The sequence below is a fragment of the Miniopterus natalensis genome, chromosome 6 (genome assembly GCF_054644295.1).
Source record: "Miniopterus natalensis isolate mMinNat1 chromosome 6, mMinNat1.hap1, whole genome shotgun sequence".
NCBI lineage: Eukaryota > Metazoa > Chordata > Mammalia > Chiroptera > Miniopteridae > Miniopterus > Miniopterus natalensis.
In genome coordinates, this window is record NC_142086.1 from 73,649,032 (window position 1) to 73,668,100 (window position 19,069).

General features: G+C 41.4%; 1 protein-coding gene across 1 annotated transcript in view; it reads right to left on the bottom strand.

The window, feature by feature from the left end:
• The window catches only part of KCNAB1 (potassium voltage-gated channel subfamily A regulatory beta subunit 1), a 158,286-nt gene that overhangs the window by 57,808 nt on the left and 81,409 nt on the right, over positions 1-19,069 (bottom strand). The window contains exon 2 of the mRNA XM_087818362.1: positions 7,936-7,979. Coding sequence (XP_087674488.1) covers positions 7,936-7,979 — 44 coding nt within the window. The remainder of the gene's footprint in view (positions 1-7,935; positions 7,980-19,069) is intronic.

Sequence of the window (19,069 nt, forward strand, 5' to 3'; positions counted from 1 at the left end):
ACTGAAGTGAAGCCTGCTCATAGTAGGTGCTTAATAGTAGTTTGTAGAATCAATAAATAAACATTTTAAAACATGAGCTTTGCAGCCCTAGTAAGAAAGCTTCTCTGACACAAGGGCACATGCATTGTTTCCCTCATTCACCATTTAGACTAGTGGTTTTCAATTCTGGCTGCACATGTAAATATCCTGGGAGCTTCCAATTGTTCTGCTGACCTGGTTCCTCGTCAGACTAGTTCAATCAGAATATCTGGGAACAGGACTTTGGCATCAGAATTTTTAAAAGATTCTCAGATTATTCTAATTGCAGCCAGAGCTGAAGACCACAGTTCTGGATTCTTCCCATACTGATAGTTGAGTATCTCATCCTTTGCTTTATACCCTGACTTGTCTTTCTCATTCTTTTACTCAACTCTTACTACCATACACATTTTTCAGAAGTTAAGTAACTTGCCCTCAAAAGTTCAAGTATCTAGTAAGTGATGGAGTTGGAGCTGGGATTTAAATCCAAGCAAACTTATTCCAGAGTTCCTCCCACACCCAACCAACTTTCCACTCTTAATAACAGGATGGTATGGAGACAGCACTGTTCTTTCAGTAAGACATGCAAGTTACACAGGTACCTTAATGTTCATATTGATGCAAGACCACACCAAACAGACAGAAAGCAGATACCAAGAAATCTGGCCTAAGGGGAAGTCTCAGATGACAGGGTTGGGATGTACAAACAGGTGACAGAGGTGAAAACTTGGCTTACTGCCCTTGGTGCTACTAGTTGAAGAGAATGAAATGGATCTACCCTCCTGCTGGGGAGGCATTAGAGTGAGTGGCTGAGCAGGTAGGGGGAAATTAGGCAGCCCTAGGCTGAAATTTTGACTCTATCACTCAGTAGCACAGGGAGGAAGGGTAATAATAATAACTAGTTTACAGGGTTGTTAGGAGGATTCAGTGAAATTTGGTGGGCATTTAACAGCATCTGCCATACATGAGCATTAATTCCCAGTTTCAAATCAATGCTTCCTACAGCTCTGGGCCATTAACTATCTTCTAGAAGCCCCACTCTGAGATTCTGGATCTGCAGATCTGAGGTAGAATGCAGGAATCTTTATATTTAACAAGCATCCCAGGTGACTGGAAAACAAAACACTGTTCTGAGCAACCCAGTTGTGGCTACTGCAGATAAACTGGATGAGGACCTATGTCTGGGCACGTGGGACACAGCTCAAGGCTTGATTTTATGCAAATGGTGCAGACAAGGCATTCTTCTTTGGTCTGGTTTGCATCTGTTGATGTTTTCCAGAGCCTGGCCCTTGTTTTAGGATTCAAGCTGCAACCCGGTCTTTCATTTTTGGCTTCTAGGGTATTGCTAATGAGCATCTGGCCTGAGCTAACAAATGTGATAACAATAGACTTTTTTAAAAAAAAACACTTTGATTACCTCTTCTTGCAAGAACCAATAATATCACTCAAGTTCCAGGTGGGGAGTGGGGGGTGCTTTCACAGTTGCACTTTGTAAAAGAGCTTGGAACCAGACAAGCAAGTGGTAAAGACCATGTGGAATCAAAGTGGGCTCGAAGTGCAAGTAGGTAACTTTGCACAGTTTGAAGAATTCTACACATTTTGCAGATGAGGAATTGAGTGGTCAAGACTTTCCACAGCTGGTTAGAAGTGGGTCTCCAAGGCCGTGGTCTCTCCCAGCCCCATGCTGCTTTCTGGTAGTGATGCCTACTCCCCCTTCCGCACCCCCTCGAGCCAAATGGTGCAGCCTAGTGTTTGCTCTAAGTGCTTGTGACAATATCCTGCTTTCCTAAACGTCTCTTCCACCAATCTTGCTTCAGATAAGCTTCACATCTATTTCTGTCCCCACACTGCCCCGTCTGTGGATGAAGAATGGCATACACTTGCCTCCAATCTTCTGGGCCACCTCCCTGTTCCCAGTCTCCCAATTCAACATGAGGACAGGTTTTATCTTGTATTCCTGAGAGACCTCATGCACAGAGTCATCCTGGGCATTAAGTTCTCAAACTCTTAAGAATTACGGAGCCAAGGCTAAGAGCTGGGCAATAATGAGATGTGCTTGTCATTGAGAAATCTGGGGCAGGGTGAACCAATGGTCAAGGCAGTGGCAGAAGGGAATCCAGTCTTAGATAAGGCAAGGCTGAGGTGGAACTGGCTGGAGGGCTGGGTCTCCCAGAAAAACCAGAGGAGAATTGGACCCTAGACATTCTTCTAATGTCCATGTGTAGGCTTAAGGTTTTGAGGGCTAAATGGCTGAGATTGACATTTGGTTCTTTGTGATCCTTGTAGAGAATGATACATTTTTTATATTTTCCTTCTTTCTTTGATTTAAGGTTTTATGTCCTTAAGTGCCAAGGGATGCTGCCAGCTCCATTTTGTTTTAAGATTTGTCTCAGGGCAAATCTCCCTGCAATCACTTTATTCTGTTTCTCTTTTAATCTGATCAGTAAAGTTTAGGGACAAGGAAGGAGAATGGAGGGTGGGGAGGAGTTTAGAAAAGGCAGTTTTGTGCTATAAGGCAGAATTGCGAGGTTGGCTATTGCTCTACAGAGGCTGTTGTGAGCATAGGATAGGAATGAAATTTCAATTCCCTAAATCTTTCCCCAGAAAACAAATCTTTCTCCACTCTCCACATTTAGATGTTAGAATTAATAGTACACAATAATTGAAATCCATGGCTTAAGCTCCTTATATTTCCTTATGTAGGTATGGCTCCTGAATTGATTTATTTAGCACCTTAAGCTTTTTATGAAAATTTAAAATAAAAGAGGCAAAAAAATTCTTAGATGAATATTTCTTCTGTGTATTTTAATTTTTTGCCCACATAATTGAAATTAATTTTTGTTACTTGTATAATAAGAAGCAAAGGTGGGTTCTTTTGTGTGTTTTTTTTAATAATCCTTATTACTCCACAGGGAAATCCATTTCATAAATAAGGGTTTCAACTAATTATAGCTGTTCCTACTTCTTGAATATGAAAGAGAGGAAGTGTTTGTGTTTTGTTAGTATTTTGTCCTAAGTTTCTTGGTCAAAATTTCTCTTTTTTTTTTTTACTGACATTTGTGTGTTGAAAATTATTTCTTACAGTGAAATTTCCAGAGCACTTATAACTAGCATGTTCCATTAATGTGCCTGATTCATTTTGTTCTTTGGAAAACCTCATATAAGAAATGTACACATAAGTGAAATAACACAGTGTTAGAATAAAATCAGACACCTACTATGGGACATTAGGGCTAAATGGCAATTTCTGTTGTTGTTAAAACAAATTAAAATATTTTCAATATCTTCTAAAATGGGATCTAGTATTAAAATTAAAAGTGTTGTTGTTTTCTGTGAACTCTAAGCACAGGGCCTAAAATATAGTATGTGCTCAAATATATGTTTTTATTTCTTTTTTGGATTTATCTTTTGTCTTTCCACAGTAAGTTACTGTGAATAAGAACTCTCTGGAAAAACAGAGATATCAAGGAGTTTGAAAGTCAACATAATCTCCATTATACTTTCTTTACCTCTAAAAAGTTCACATCAAGTTTTTACATTTGTGCAGGGATATATTTTTTGATGGTTCAGTGAGTTACTCTCCCCAAACAGTAACAATTTTGAATAACTTGGGTGTATCTCTACATAAAAAACACAGTCTGTGCTCACAGACTATCGGGATATGTGAAGAAATAAATTTTTATTCCATGGTGAGGCAAAGAAACTTCTAGTGAAAACAAGATAATAGACTGTAAAGAAGAATGAACAATATTTTACAGCAGTTCTTTCAAATTCTCCCTCTTGGGCTATGTGCTTTATGATGTTTATAGTATTAAATATCACTAATAACTCAAAATAAGAATATAAAATGATTCACATACTTTTTGACTAAGAATCTTTTTGAAATGTAGAGGAATGAAAACTGAGAAACTATATAAGGGATAATTTAGCAAAAACCTAAAGATTCAAAAAGTTCCTAAATTATCCCAGTTCCCATGTTTCCTGTAGATTTATAAATTTACACATAAAGATTAGCTTATTTTATCTGTGCCTGATGGGTACCAACTGTTAATGATTTTAGCTTTTTTTAAAAAAATCTACAACATCCTGTTCCTAATGGAAAATTCATAGCTGTATCAAACAGATGGGTTATTTTTGCATCTCCCATAGAACTGTGCATGGGACTTTTTAAATGAACTGATTCTTTCTCCATTTCTAACTAAGAGACAGAGACCTTCCCTTTTCAGTAATTATATGTAGAAATTTATGTTAAAGAAGAAAACGGAGCAATACTAAATCATAAAACCAGGTCGGTATAACTGTAATCTTAGGAGATCCCATTTAATTAAAACCCTACATAGAGTCATTTTCCTTTGAAATAGTACTTTACACTATACTGAAAAATTAATTATGGCATGGGAGGAGCCCAGAACAGCTCCTGGCAGCCTAGCCTGGGCACTGCTGTCCCCAGCCAGGCTTTGGCATCGAGGAGATGGTAATATAAACACATAGTTCTGATTTTAAGGGATGGAATAAAACTTTCAAACATAATGTATGAAAAGTTATCCAGAAATTTGGGTAATCAGAGACATCAAAGAATATAAAAGTTATATTTTTATGTCAACAATACTTTGGATTGTTCTCAAACACAGAAGCTAGTCCTTCCTAAGACCTTTTCAAAACTACTAAAATCTTTGGATAAGCTCTGTATCCCAGAGACTATAAAACCTGGCACACAGGAGGGGCTTACTAAGTGTTTGTGACTCCCAGTCCAAGTTTTTAAGTGTTTTTTCACACGCTAGAGCAGTTTTAAACTTTTGTTTGGCAGAAGGATGCTTCCCCACCCCCTTCAAAAGGTAATGTGAAGCACTAAAAAGAAACGAGCCATTAAGCAGTGAAAAGATATGGAGGAAGCTTAAATGCATATTACTAAGTGAAAGAAGCCAGTATGAAAAGGCCACATACTGCATGATTCCAACTATAAGACATTCTGCAAAATGCAAAACTATGAAGACAGTAAATGGATCAGTGGTTAGGAGGAAGGGAGAGATGACTAGGCATTGCGCAGAGGATTTTCAGGGCAGGGAATATTTTGCATGACACTATAATGCTGGATATATGACGCTATACATTTGCCCAAACCCAAAGATGACATGTCAATGTGAGACTGTAACCAATGTACCAATCTGGTGACAGATGTCAATTGTGGGGGAAGCTGTGTGTATGTGGGGGAAAGGCATCTTTCTGTACTTTTTGTTCAGTTTTGCTGTGAATCTAAAACTGTTCTAAAAATGGTCATTTGTTACTTATTTAAAGTTATATTTACATTTATAAAAAGAGATATGTGCCCTTGACCAGAATGGAACAGAGAACCTTCAGTCTACATGCTGATGCTCTAACCACTGACGAGCCCGTGAGGATGAAGAAGGGCTACTTTGATGGAAGCTGTGGCAATGGAAGGAGAAGGGCGGAGAGAGGTGGAGCCTTGCCTGTCTCTCATCCTCCAAGCGTTCCCCGAGGCCTTGGGGGTACACCAGAGACCTAGAAGACAAGAGCTGAATGCCTTAGCAAGGCAAACAAGAGCCTTCTCCATCAGGCCTAGCTTTCCTTCCAGGCTCATTTCTCAAAGCTCCCAAGCGCCGTGCATTCACAATATTTTACACACACTAGTGTTTCCCCAAGTGCCTCCTGCTCCAGGGGCCTCCCTCCAGGCTGTTGCTTGGATTGCTCCCTCTGCCTTGAATTATCCCCCCTCTTTTTCCACCTCCTTCTCTACTTGATGACTCCCTTGGAGCCTCAATTCGATAGCACCTGCCCTGTGAAGCTGTCCCAAATTCCCCAGGGGACTTTCCCTGAGCTTGGTTCATCCCGGACTCTCCATTCTGGCATGGTCAGATCCATTGTCTGTTTTTGCATGCCTGACTCCTACCGCACTGGGAGCCATCTGAAATAGCAGGGCCCTTGCTGCTTTCATCCTGGAATCCCCTATAACCAGCACAACGCCTGGGTTCCTAAATGTCTACTCGGAATGAATGAATGAATGAATTCTATCCTTCCTCTCTGAGAAGATGATCCCACCTCTCATAAGACTGGGATGGTTTTTCAGTCACTCTTTGGTGAATTTACTCTTTTCCCATCAGTTTCTTCGGCTTTGAGTCTTAATAGCAGCTGTCAATGTATTTATAAACCAGGCCAACCACAGCAACCATGAGTGGGTTTGGCCACTTAATACTGCTCCCGCCCCCTCCATTTCTCTTGTTGGCAGAGCTGTGTTCCTTCAGATGTGTTTTCAGTTCATCCTTGAGTTACTTCACCTGCCTGCTCTAATGTACACATGCTCTTAGTTTATTAAAAGAAAGCTTGGCAGGGTATGAAGTCCCCACCCTGTTCTCTGATAGAGAAGCAAGTCAGAATTGTTAGCTTTAGCTATGGCCTTTAGAGTATTTCAATAAAGGACACCTATTATTGCATGATTGCCTGGAACATTTGACACTTAGTTTCCAAAGCCTCAGTTGAACATGGGCTGCAATTTTGCTGACATCCCAAGCCCACAGCAGTAACTCTGCTCCCCCTGGATTTGACAGCTGGAGTCTGCAGAGACTGGCAAATTATCTAAGGCAAGTGCATTCTTTCTTTCTCTAAATTTTTTATCTCCTCTGGCTTACAGAGGTAGCTCAGAGAAGTTCTTAAAGAATGCTTATTCAAGCTGTCAAGCTTTGTTACCTGCTGTGAATGAAGCCAGTCAGCCCATGAACTTCCTGTTTCCTCTTATTTTTTACACAGTGTCTTATCGCAAGTGTTCAGGCTCTCAGAGAAGCTTGAAGTTCAAATCAGGACTTCTGCTCCTGAATTGCCTGTTCCAAAGTTCACACACACGGGGTTTTTAAAAAAACTGCTGTCTGCCCTCTGGAGACTCATTTACATGTGGTACTTCATGGACACCTGAATTTTTTTTATAGTCTTAAGGGCCTTGGGCTGAATTTTCAATGTACTTTTGAGTAAATTATTTTCTGCCCTAGATACTGATTCTGAGATAATTGGTCAATGATCCTTTACTATATTTTTATATTTATATTTTCTTAAATTATTATATTTCTTAATTTATATTTATAGGTAGTTTCTTTCAATAATGGATAGTGAGTAATTATTTACCACAAAGCACATTCTCATAAAACTAAGGTTAGATGATCCCTGATAATGAATCTCCTTTCCAATAAAATTGAAAGTTCACAAGATCAGAGCTATAAATTAAGCAAATGTCAAATTCCCTTAGACTTATGGTGAACAAAGACCACCCTTAGCTTCCAAATCAGGTCATTAGTAAGAGTTAGAAAAATGTAAGCCTCAATAACCTTAATATCTTTGAAATACAGTGAAAGGAGGCAGAATTAGTTGCCACTATCTATTTATTCATTATCATCCTGTCCCTGGTCTCCACACTTCCATTCACTGGGAATCAAGAAGCCCTCCTCCTAACATATATGTATCACCTTGTCCCCAGAGTATTTAAGGTAGATTATAAAAGTATCTAAATCTAAAATACATAACAATATAGAAAAATATGTGAAGAAATTAGGCAAAGAGAAAATAAGGACAGGAAAAGTTCAGATAAGCTGCAGGTAGGTTGAGCACACAAATGATGCTATGAGGTCATTCGCATTTACTAGACGCAAGTAACACGTGAGTCTTCCTCTTGGGTGTGCGTTTATATCAGACTCTTTCTGTCTGATGGGCCCCATAAGGCATCATGGACATAGTGGCTCCTCGGGCCTGAGAGGGAGGGGGCTGTGTGGGGCAGGAAAGGAGGAATGGAGCAGCGCTGGTCAGCAAGCCCTTCTCACCGTAGACCGGATCCTGGCCTGCACCCCAATCACTCCCTGGTATCCTCCCCAACCTCCCACCTCCCGGCCTACCCTACATGATACCCCAAGTACTTACCAAGACCCAAGCAAGAAACTCTGAGTCCTGATTTTCCAAGATTCCTGGAATAAAAATAAAACGTGTGGTCATTGTTTCGTCAGGTGACACTGTATACATCTAACCATGAATATTCTCTCTCACTTTGATGACACTGTACTTGACTAGAGTGGTGGCAGAGGCAGAGCCCCAGACACAGGCTGCAGCCGTGGGGAGAGCCCCTCACTCATCTCCATTTGGGCACTAGGAGCTCAGAAGGTGCTCAGGCTCACCTGAGGAACAAACGTCCCCACCAAGTGCAGCTTTTCAGCCCCGAATGATAGTTTTTATTAATTTGTTTACAAACTGTCTTTCTCTTTCTAGAATTTGAGTTCCTTGAGTATGACGTCTATATCTTACTCACCAATTATCATTCATTATTTGTTCATTACTCATCAGCAGAACCTGGTGCACAGTAGACCCTTTGTTGGCTGAGTAACTGACAAACTAACGTCTAAAACAGAGTATTATTACTAGTGGATGGGGATTATTAAAAGAACAAATACAAAATCCTCCAGGCTATTTAAACTAAATTATATTATTTTTTATAAAATGCTACATAAAGTTGCTACAAGAAGGCTAGATAGTCCTTTTTATTAATATATCTTTATTGACTTCAGAGAGAGGAAGGGAGAGGGAGAGAGAGATAGGAGCATCAATGATGAGAGAGTCATTGATCAGCTGCCTTCTGCACGCCCCGGCTGGGGATCGAACCCACAACCCAGGCATGTGCCCTGACCGGGAGTTGAGCTGCCATTTTCTGGATCCTAGGTCAATGCTCAACCGCTGAGCCACGCCAGCTGGGATAGATTGTCTTTTTTAAATGATTCTTTTTTCCCTCATCAACACCTTTGATTTTCAACCCTAAAAGTTTACCAGGGAAAGGAAATATATTTCTACTTTCTAAACAGGGACAGAAACAGGCACTCTAGTCTTTATTGTAACGTGTGCCCATGGAGACCCAGGCCGGACCCATCTTCCTGTCACCTAACTGCCCTCAGAGAAGAAATCAGAAATCGGATTCTCAGAGAGAGGACGCCTCATAGAGTTTTGCAGGGGTCCAAAGGGAGGAGGTAACCTTAAATAATTAAAACATTGTAGGAAATGGTATCCCTTTCTTCTTTTCCAATTTTTTTAAAATTTCTTTTCCAATTACCATTTACATTCAGTATTATTTTGTATTAGTTTCAGGTGGACAGCACAGTGGTTAGACAATCGTATAATTTACAAAGCGATCCCCCTGATATTTCAAGTACTCGCATCCTTTATACTCTGATCAGATGCTCTTAAGAGAACACAATCCCCCCCACCCAACAAAACAGCACACACAAACTTTCCAACTGCAGCTCAGCTCCTTGAGGTCCTCCCTTGATCAGGGTTAGCAGTGCTCTCGTTTTTGCATCAGTTTCTTTCCTCTACTTATTCTTGTTTATAAAGTCATCTAAGCAGCACATTTAATTTCTTAGCATGGTCCAAAGTGCATCACATTGCAAAGAACTGTAAGATCCAGGTTTCTATCCCATTGGAGAACCTAGAGAGGCAACCTTGGAGAAGTCACTTCCTTCCTATGGGTTCAATTTCTTCTTTAGTAGGATAGGATATTAATGACTGTGCCATTCAACCAGCATCACTGTGTGGGGCTGGGACATGAAAATGCCTGCTAAAGTGTTGCACAGTAAATAATGACAAGCCATAATTATTTCTGGTGTTTTCTGTCTCGCTCACCATTTCTCAGACATAGTGCTAAAATTTCCTGTAGGAATTGGATATGTCCACCTGGAAGGAAACTCTTGCATAAAGATGGGTGTGAAAAATATTTTGAACTACTGCACTAAGGGAAAAATAACTGGATCTCTCCTAAGAAAATAATTTGCATAAGAAATTGCACACACATATATTTAAATTATAATTGTACATCAAAAAATTGTTCATTTAGTAGTCTCTCAGAAAACTACAGGTTGTGCAACCAGAAGATCTTTCTTTTCGTCTAAAAGTCTACTGATTTTAAGGATAGGAATTAAGAGGAAAAGCTGTATAGTGGGGAGAATTTAAAAAGACAGCACCAAAACAGAACAAAAAAAAGCATGTATGTAAATGTGATTGAGTCTTCGAGGTAGAATTACTCAACATTGATGAGTCAGCAGAGATTTATGGAGGGTGAGCACATTCCAGGCAATGTCCAGGCCTTGGGGATACAGAGAAGAAGTAGGCCCAGGGTCCCTGGGAGTATATGGGAAGGGGGCCACTGTCACAGGCTTGTATTTGCGTAGCTATGTGAGCGCTGTCATGGAAGAAAATCTAGGAAAAGACTTTTATGTCACTTTAATATCTTTAAGTAATTCTGAGAACAACAGGGAGGAGGGACGTGGTGCAGAAAACTATGCAGAGCATAACATTTTTATTACCAACTCAAGTAGGGCAAGGCTATGTCACTGGGCACTTCCTGAGGGACATCTCCGCATTGAAGGTGGGGAGACCTGCCCCATTGCCTATGACAGTGACTTAGGAAGATAGTGATCACTCTGCCAAGGGTTTGGAGGACCAAAGTGAGGAGCTTGAGAATCGTCAGCAAAAACAAACTGCAAAGTAGCAAGTACTAAACGTGGCCCATTTTTTTTGCCGCCGCTGCTGAAACTCTCCGGCCAGCTTTACTGGAATGAAAGGCTTAGCAGATTTTGCAGTGTAAGAAAAGTTCAGGGACAGACATATTGATGTAGTGGTCATAGGTGCCTCATTGAGCTCTGAGGTTTTTATTTCCTTTAACTCTTTTAAAAAATACCTTCACCGTCTAGAGGGAGTGATTACCATATTCAGGTGGTTATTTTTAAAGTGAGACACATTTTCTGTGCACAAGCCATACCTAATGTCCAAGTCCATCACCCTGACTTTGGCCAGGCCCGCGTGTCTTTGTGAGATTCCCACCCCACAAAGCACTCTCGGCACCTGATGTGCTTCTCACTCTGCAGATGGAGAAGGGAGGAGGAATTCGTGCCCTCCAATTCAGGGCATGGAATTCCTACACAATTTCCCCAATTCCAAACGGGGCACTGCATCCTTCTGCCTGTGTGTACATCTGCACAATCCTAACTGCAGATGTGGCGATTGTCCAGCTCTGCTGATCTATTTAAGCTCTGCTGCACAACAGGATCCCAAATGCTGGACGCATTTGAGCTAATGAGTACAACATATATCATCCCAAAGCTTGTGTGTGTGGCTATACCATCAAATAATGGCCAAGTTTACACATCATGCTGGGCTATACCAGACGCCCAGGAACCTTCATTATCTCAGCCATATGGAATTCTCACGAACACTTTATGATCTTGGCGTGACATTGTACAAATAGCTTAATAGATTTTCATTTTATTTCTTAATTCTTCAGCGTTTGCACCATTGAGGCTACATAAAAATTCTGTACGCACATCAAATTTTTAATTAGATTGAACTCCTTTCCCATTTGATTCAAAATACTAGTTTTATTGCCCAGGTTTAACTATTTTATCTGTGTCAGATATACCAGAAGGAAGTCTCAGCGTGTTCATTTTTAGTATCTGCTCCTGTTAACTCAAAATAAAAGCTCCTCTTTCCCAGGTGAACCTGAGCTGCTCTGCTGCTAATTTTAGAAATGAATGACATCAGTGTGGGGGCATGGGACACTGAGCTTTGTCAGTCAAATTTTGGAAATCCTAAATCTTAAATAAGAACTTCAGTAAAAAGTTACCTGGAGAAGTGATATAGCTTACAAGAATACAACCGTGATATTTCTCCTTTCTTTCTGAAGGTGGGACTAACACTTACTGAATATTTGGCAGAGGCATTAACTATAATTCCTAATGTTGTTTTGTGAAGTATCCATCAGGCTCTCTGATTTTGAGGCAATAATGGAGTGTTGAGAGCTGAAATCAAGCATCACTTAGGCACAGCATCACAAGCCACTCTGATGCTTGTGGTTGCTTTATAAATCAAAGATGCTAAAAGCAGAAGATTAGCAACCTAAATGTGTTGCTCTAAATTGTTTGCTCCTGAATACGTGTATTTTAGACACTATTCGCAGTCATAAATGGCTTGAGAAAGAGGTGTAGCTAGCTAAAATACGTACCTTGCATGTGACCAAGAAAGATGCATATTGCATGGGACAAAATTCCTGATTTAAAGGCTGACACAACAGGGACAATTAAAGCACTTGTAAGGGGCTGCAGTGGCCATGTCCAGCTGGCAGAAACCAGTTTCAGTTTGGTCTGTTTCCACGTGCTCAGATCATTACATCACCTGCTGTCTCGCTCTATTTGAACACCTTTCTGATCCCTCTAACTCACGCTCTCCTGTTGGGGGTGTGTCACCTGGAAGTTACTAGTCAAATCCAGGGTATGGAAATTGTTTTTAAAACAAGAAATGTACATTTAACCTTTTTAAAAAAATCCAGAGCACAAGGTATGCTCATTTGTTAGTTAGCTGCTTCTGATGGTTGCACAAGAACATACATTTTGACTGCCATGAAGGTGACGACAAATGGTAACATGCTTTCTAATGAAGGCACCGTTCACCATGGTTGATAAGTGAACAGTGACTCGCTGGGAAACCAGAAAGCCATGCATTTTGATGACAGGCACTGACAAGTAGCACAGTGAAACTATTTCATTCTTAACTTTTACTGAAGTAGCAACAAAGTAGAATGGGATTCTTTTAGACTCTTTGAGTTATAGGTTTAAGTCATTTTTCAGTTGTAAATTCCAACAGACAATGCAAATTCTTATTTATTTTATTGAACATATAAAATCACCTGTTGATCTGTGTCATTCTAGAAAAGTCTAGATAGAGAAGTATGGAAAAAAAAGGACTTCTCTGTAATTAACTAATTAGTTCGGTAGAGATGTGCTGAGTTTCAACCATACACTGAGCTTGTATTAAGGTGTTGAAGTGGCTAAGAAGCAGATAGCTGCTGCTCTCATGGAGCTTTCGTCAAAGAGAGGGAAACCGACCTTAAATAGTGAATTCATTGTTTGATTACAATCCTATCTAAAAGGACAATACTCCCTAAGTGTAAAATAGTGATGCTGGGGAAGCTGACATTGTCTGGATGGTTAGAAAAAGCTTTTCCATCAACACTTCATCTGAGAAGCAAAGGAGGAGTGGCAAGTTACTTACGGAAAGGAGCAGGGATCAGCATGCTGAGCAGAGTGAGCAGCATGTGCAAAGGCTCAGAGGCTGGAAAGAGCATGCCTGAGTAACTGGGGAAGTGAGAGCATAGGGCAGTGGAAGAGTGGACTGCAGAATGACTCCACGTTAGCCTTGGGGAGTGGTGGGAAACTCATCAAACAGGACCTTACCAATTAGTTTATGCTGCCTGCCAATTTTGGCCTTAATATGAGGGAGTAATGGAAAACTACTGAAAAGAAAAAAAAGCAGAAATGGGTTAAAGGGATGCCAGAAGAGGAGCTAGGAGGCTACTTTGGGAATCCTGATGAGAAATAATACCTTGAAATCAGATTTAGTGGAGGTAGGAGAATGGGGAAGATTCCGAACATTCTTACCAGGTAAAACCTGCAAGACTCTGTGTTTGGTTGAACACGAGGATGAAAGAGAAGGAGGGGTAATGGGTAATTCTCAGGTTTCTGACTTGGGCAGCTGGGTGGAGAGGGGTACATTTAACTAGAGTAGGGTTCGTTTGAGGAACAGAAGGTTTGGACTCACCTCTGGGCACGTGGGCAAACATGCATGAGATATCTTAGCCAGTTGCCTGGAGCTCAGAGTGGGGAGAGGCGTTTTCTGGGTGCGTAGGGTAACAGGTGCCACGGGTCAGGGTCAACTGCCAAAGGAGACCGTGTTCAGTTGGAGGAGAGGACCGAGGACCTGGCCTTGAGGGGCTCCAGATTTTAGGTGGCAGAGAGGAAGCTGGGAAGGAGTGGCAGAGACGCAGAAGGACACCAGGAAAGTGTCAGTGTAGAAGCCAATGTGGAGATGGTTTCAACAGGGCGGAGAGAACCGGCGCTGGGAGGGCAGAGAAGCGCCCTTACTGTCCAGCCACGGGATGGCTGTCGACCTCCGTGGCCGTCATTTCAGTGGTGCCGTGGGTGGGAGTGCAGCTGGGTGGACTGAGGAGAGCAGAGCGACAGAAAGGACGCTTGTATGTGACCGTGGGCGGGTTACTTAGCCTTTTAAAGCATCCTTATTTGTTCATAAACCGAGATATTAGTAGCCCACTACCTTTTTTAAAAATTTTTTTGAGATTGAGAAAATATAAATGCAGCACCAGTCCCAGCACATTTCAGTGTTCAATAAATGCTCATTGCTTTCTGCCTTTCTTATTTCCTAGGAAAAGTAGTGTCTCAAACTCTGAGTCTGGGTGGGGGTTCTGGTTTGGGGACGGGAGCTGGTAGGAAGCCCACGTCCCCGATCTCATGACCCTCGTGGATTCGTGCTTAGACGTTGCAACCATCCTGAATCTGTCATATGCGCACCGTGAGTCATTTTCCTGGAATCAGAAAAGTGGGAACCAGGAGATAAAGATAGATAAGGGAGGCAAAGGAGAAGGTGGCAATTTGTTGGCAAAGTTCGGAGAAGTCATGTGGGCCTGAGGAATTTAGAGCAAGTCTTCCATAATCACCAGGAGGGGGAAATGGAGGTGGGACATGAGGCCGTGTGCATGGGGTTATTCAAACCTGTCAGTTCTGCGGCGGTGGGGTGGGGTGGGGTGGGGGTTGAGAAATGCTGGTCCAGGTCTAGCTATTGATTAAATAAAAGTTACTCTGCTTTTTCTGTCTCAAGTATCCAAAGCATCAGAATAGCTGGAAATCAATAACTCAGTCTTAAATCAGAAGAATCTAGAACCTGTACCTCAGGGGCATATAATTGGGGGTTCATGAACTTGGGATTAAAAAAACACTTTTTTTTCCCACCAACTTAACTGAAATTTAGCATTTCCTTCAATTATGAACATAGGCAAGAAACCGCAGAAGTGTTCACACTACCTGTGATTTTGCCACCAATGGAAATTACAGTAGTTTTCCGTCACAGTTGCTTCAGAGATCAGACAGCTATTACACTCACCACTCACCCTCATCACCACTTGGAAACCGTGATATTCTGCTCGCTCCTAGAGCTTATTATTTAATATGTTAATAACCAAGTGCATGTTTTATGGGGTTGGAAATTTGGATTTTAAATATTTTGAACTGTACTTCAATTTAATGGAATCTCATGTATTTTGTTGTGTATTTAAAAGCTCTTTTTCCAAGTAGTCTGTAGTCATCAATGGACTGCTAGAGGGGTCTATGCATCAAGAATCTCAAATACAGCCCGGCCGGGAGTGGCTCAGCAGTTGAGCATCCACCTAGGATCCAGGAGATTGTGGTTTGATTCCGGGTCAGGGCACATGCCCGGGTTTTGGGCTTGATCACCAGGGGATGTGCAGGAGGCAGCCAATCAATTAGTCTCTCATCATTGATGTTTCTCTCTCTCTCTCCTCTCCCTTCCTCTCTCTGAAATCAATAAAGATCTATTAAAAAAAAAAAAAAAGAATCTTGGATGCAGATGAAAGATGAAGGTTGTTTTTAAAATGCCTCTTGGGGCATCCATCTGCTGCAAAACATTGTCAGTTTACAAGGATCTTTTTTAACGGAGGGGAGAAAATCCTAAAAAATATTTGAAAGCAAAATTAAATATGTGAACCCCTACTCCTACTATTTAAAATGTGTATAATGTAAATTATTGTGTTGGTGCTTAATATCCCTACTTAAGTTTAAGTTTAGTAAATTAAAAAATATTTCTTAGGCCCTAGATGGATTTAATTCCAAACTCAGGCCCACTGCTTGTGTTAGCTCTACTTAGATATAAACCCTTGACTCTAAGGTCTCCTATTACAGGAGTCCTCCAGGGCCTCATGCACCCACCTGCCACAGGGGCCTGTCACGCTTACCCCCCGGGGAAGAGGCAAGAGGAGAGGAGTCACCAGCCCCAAGGCTCTGGGGTCTTAGCAAGAAGTGACTTGCCTCATGTACAATATTTCTTTTACAGTTCACTTTAATGTAATTCATTTATTCAACCGTTTCATATCCCATGGCATATATTTATGTTTGTTTTAATAGAAAATATTGCTTCCTTCTTAAACCTTCAAGCAAGTTTGTTATCTGAGAGAAGTGGCATTTTGGCTCTATGGGCACCCTCTGCTGCCCCCATCTGAGAGGCCTGGCTATAAATGATTACCCGTCATTTACACCTTAGTGGGAAAGAGTTTCAGACCTTTTTCTTACACCAGGTTGGAGGGACTTGGAGGTGTACTCAAGAGAGAAAGCACTAAAACACTGATAGAGACGGAAGGGGGGATAAAGGCTGGGTGGAGGGAAGGTGAAGGCAGTGAATCCCCAAAGGGAAGAACACATTTTTCCCCCTTCCAAATTTTGTCCAGGGTCCCATCCCTCTTCACAACAGAATGATCACTTCCTACATAAATATCACCCACAGACTTGCTGAAGCAAAGGTCAAGCCCTCCCTGGCATCCACTTTGTAATGAGAACTATGATTAGTTTCCACTGTCATGAGCTGTGCAGTTTTCAAAGGCAAACAAAACAAACAAAAAAGCATCAGAAGTAGGAGTTCCGTGCTCCACATCTTTTCAATCCCACTTACCGTGGGGGAGTTTCTTGCTTTCTCTTTAGAAAGCAAAGTCAGCAGCGTGCTGCAGACTGAGGCATGAGCCTGAGCGAGACGCAGGTTGGTATTTAACTACCCACTTAAACAAAAGTAAATGCTTTCGGCCACAATGCATTAGTTTCCCTTCCACTGTCCTTGGCAGAGGAACAGGAAATTAATGCCTATTTTCTCTGTGTGTCCATAGCCTTTAGATCTGCTAGCAGAGTGTCACACATCACAGGACATGTTATATGCATTGTGTATGAGGTGTTTCTCCTTTCAGGCTGAGATCTGTGAGGGCAGGGACTGTGTCTGAGGCATCTGCTTATTCTTAACACTTAGCACAGTGCTAGGTGCATAGTAGGTGTTCAATGATGCTCACAGTGGGTGAGCTGTCACTTTGCTGTGGGTAAAGACCAATTTGCCCCTCACTTGTTCCCCTCTTGTTGGCTCAGGAGGCTCTGTGGTTTGCTGAAAATCAAGGGCCAGCACAGTGCAGTGCTGAAGCAGAAATAGTGCTGAAGTGCCTCTACCCCTCGCTTTCAGTAAAACCTTGAAGAAGTTATCGAACCTCTCTGTGCCCATCTGTTACTGGGGGTAATAATAGAAACTACCTCATAGGGTGATTGTGAGGATGAATGCATTTAAGGTAGTACTTGGCACATGGTAAGTACTCTCTAAGTGCAAGCTGCTATCAGACAGATGCAGGTTTGAATCCAAGCTTTGCTACCTCTTGGTAGCCATGGACATCTCATTCACCTCCAACAGGTTTCCTCTTCTGTAAAATGAGTTTCTGTCCTCTCCCTGAGTGGACGAACACAGGAAACATTGTGGCCTTTCACTCTCCTTTCAACCAATGTAGGTATTAAGGTTCCTTTTAATTTTAAAAGAGGTTGGAGCATTGTAATCTTCTTGTCAGGATGCATTCTATCCCCACCCCTACACTCCCTCTCCTTTTCTGCCCTTCCAGTTAACTGTCACTGTTTCAACAGGTGGGCTAATACCAGCCTTCTAGTATTTAAAGACTCAGAGACTGGGGGGGGGGGGGGGGGGGTAAAGAGGGAATCATGACCAAAGTCTGCATCTTACGTTTAGATCTTACCTTCTAGTTCCAGCCAGCCCACCTAGAGGTTACCCCATCTGAATCATCAGTGCACACCTCAAATGAAGAATACCAATCTGGTCCCCCCCCCCCCAAAACAAACAAACAACACAATACATTTTAACTCCCAGAAATCTCTTTGTCTCCTCCCTCTTCTTTGGCCTCTAATATCAGCCAGCAAATCCTGAAGAGCCCGCTTCTGCCACCACCTCTGAGTCCCATCCTGACTTCTTCATAGCCATTACCAGGTCAGACTTTTATGACTAATGGCTTCTTACCTGGTCTTCTTCTTCTTCTAAATAGATCTTTATTGATTTCAGAGAGAGGGAGGGAGAGAGAAACATCAATGATGACAGAGTCATCGATCGGCTGCCTCCTACATGCCCCCTGCTGGGGATTGAGCTCACAACCCGGGCATGTGCCCTGATCGGGAATTGAACGAAGATCTCCTGGATCATAGGTTGATGCTCAACTGCTGAGCCACGCTGGCCGGGCTTACCTACTCTTCTGCTTCTAGATTCTCTCCTGATCTTTCTCTGTTTATCTAACAACCGTATCACCTTCTTATTTGTATGTAGTAACTATTGTTCATGTCTTATTACCTTTCCACAACTGCAAAGTACTTGATGGTAGGATCCACACCTGGTTTATATTGGACTTCCTCATAACAGTTTGCACCATGAGGTGCGAGTAAACATTTCATTGACTAAATGAATGCTCAAATGAGTAAGTCTCAGAAGACTTTTTTACCTCCCTGATGTAAACTTCCAGAGTTACATATTATTTGAGTCTTAATTTTTGTGTGTTTAGATTGACTATTAAGATTCAATTGTCCTATTCAACATCATAGTGCAAAAAGGCATTAAAAAAAATAAAAAGGCATGTAGATTTTAAAAAGGAATAAATGAAACTGTCTCTCGCTGCAGACAACATGATTGTCTATGTAGAAAAATTCCAAAGATTTGCAAAAAAGCTCCTAGAACTAATAAGTGAATTTAGTCTGGTTGAAGGATATAAGGTCAATATGTCAAAGTCAATTGTATTTCTAGCAATGAAGAATTGGCATTTGAAATTTTAAAAAATAATATTATTAACAGTAGCACCCTAAAAAAAATTATTTATAAATCTATTCAAATCCGGGCAGTGTCTGTATGCTAAAAATTATAAAACATTGAAGAAAGAAATGAAAGAGGACCTAGCTAAATGGAGAGACATACCATGTTCATGGCTTGTAAGATTCAACATTATTAAGGTGTCAGTTCCTCTCAATTTGATTTATGGAGTAAATATAATCCCAATTCAAATCCTAGCAATGTTTCATAGATATCAGGCAAGGTGAAGGAACTGGAATACCCAAGACAATTTGCAAAAGAAGAACAAAGTTAG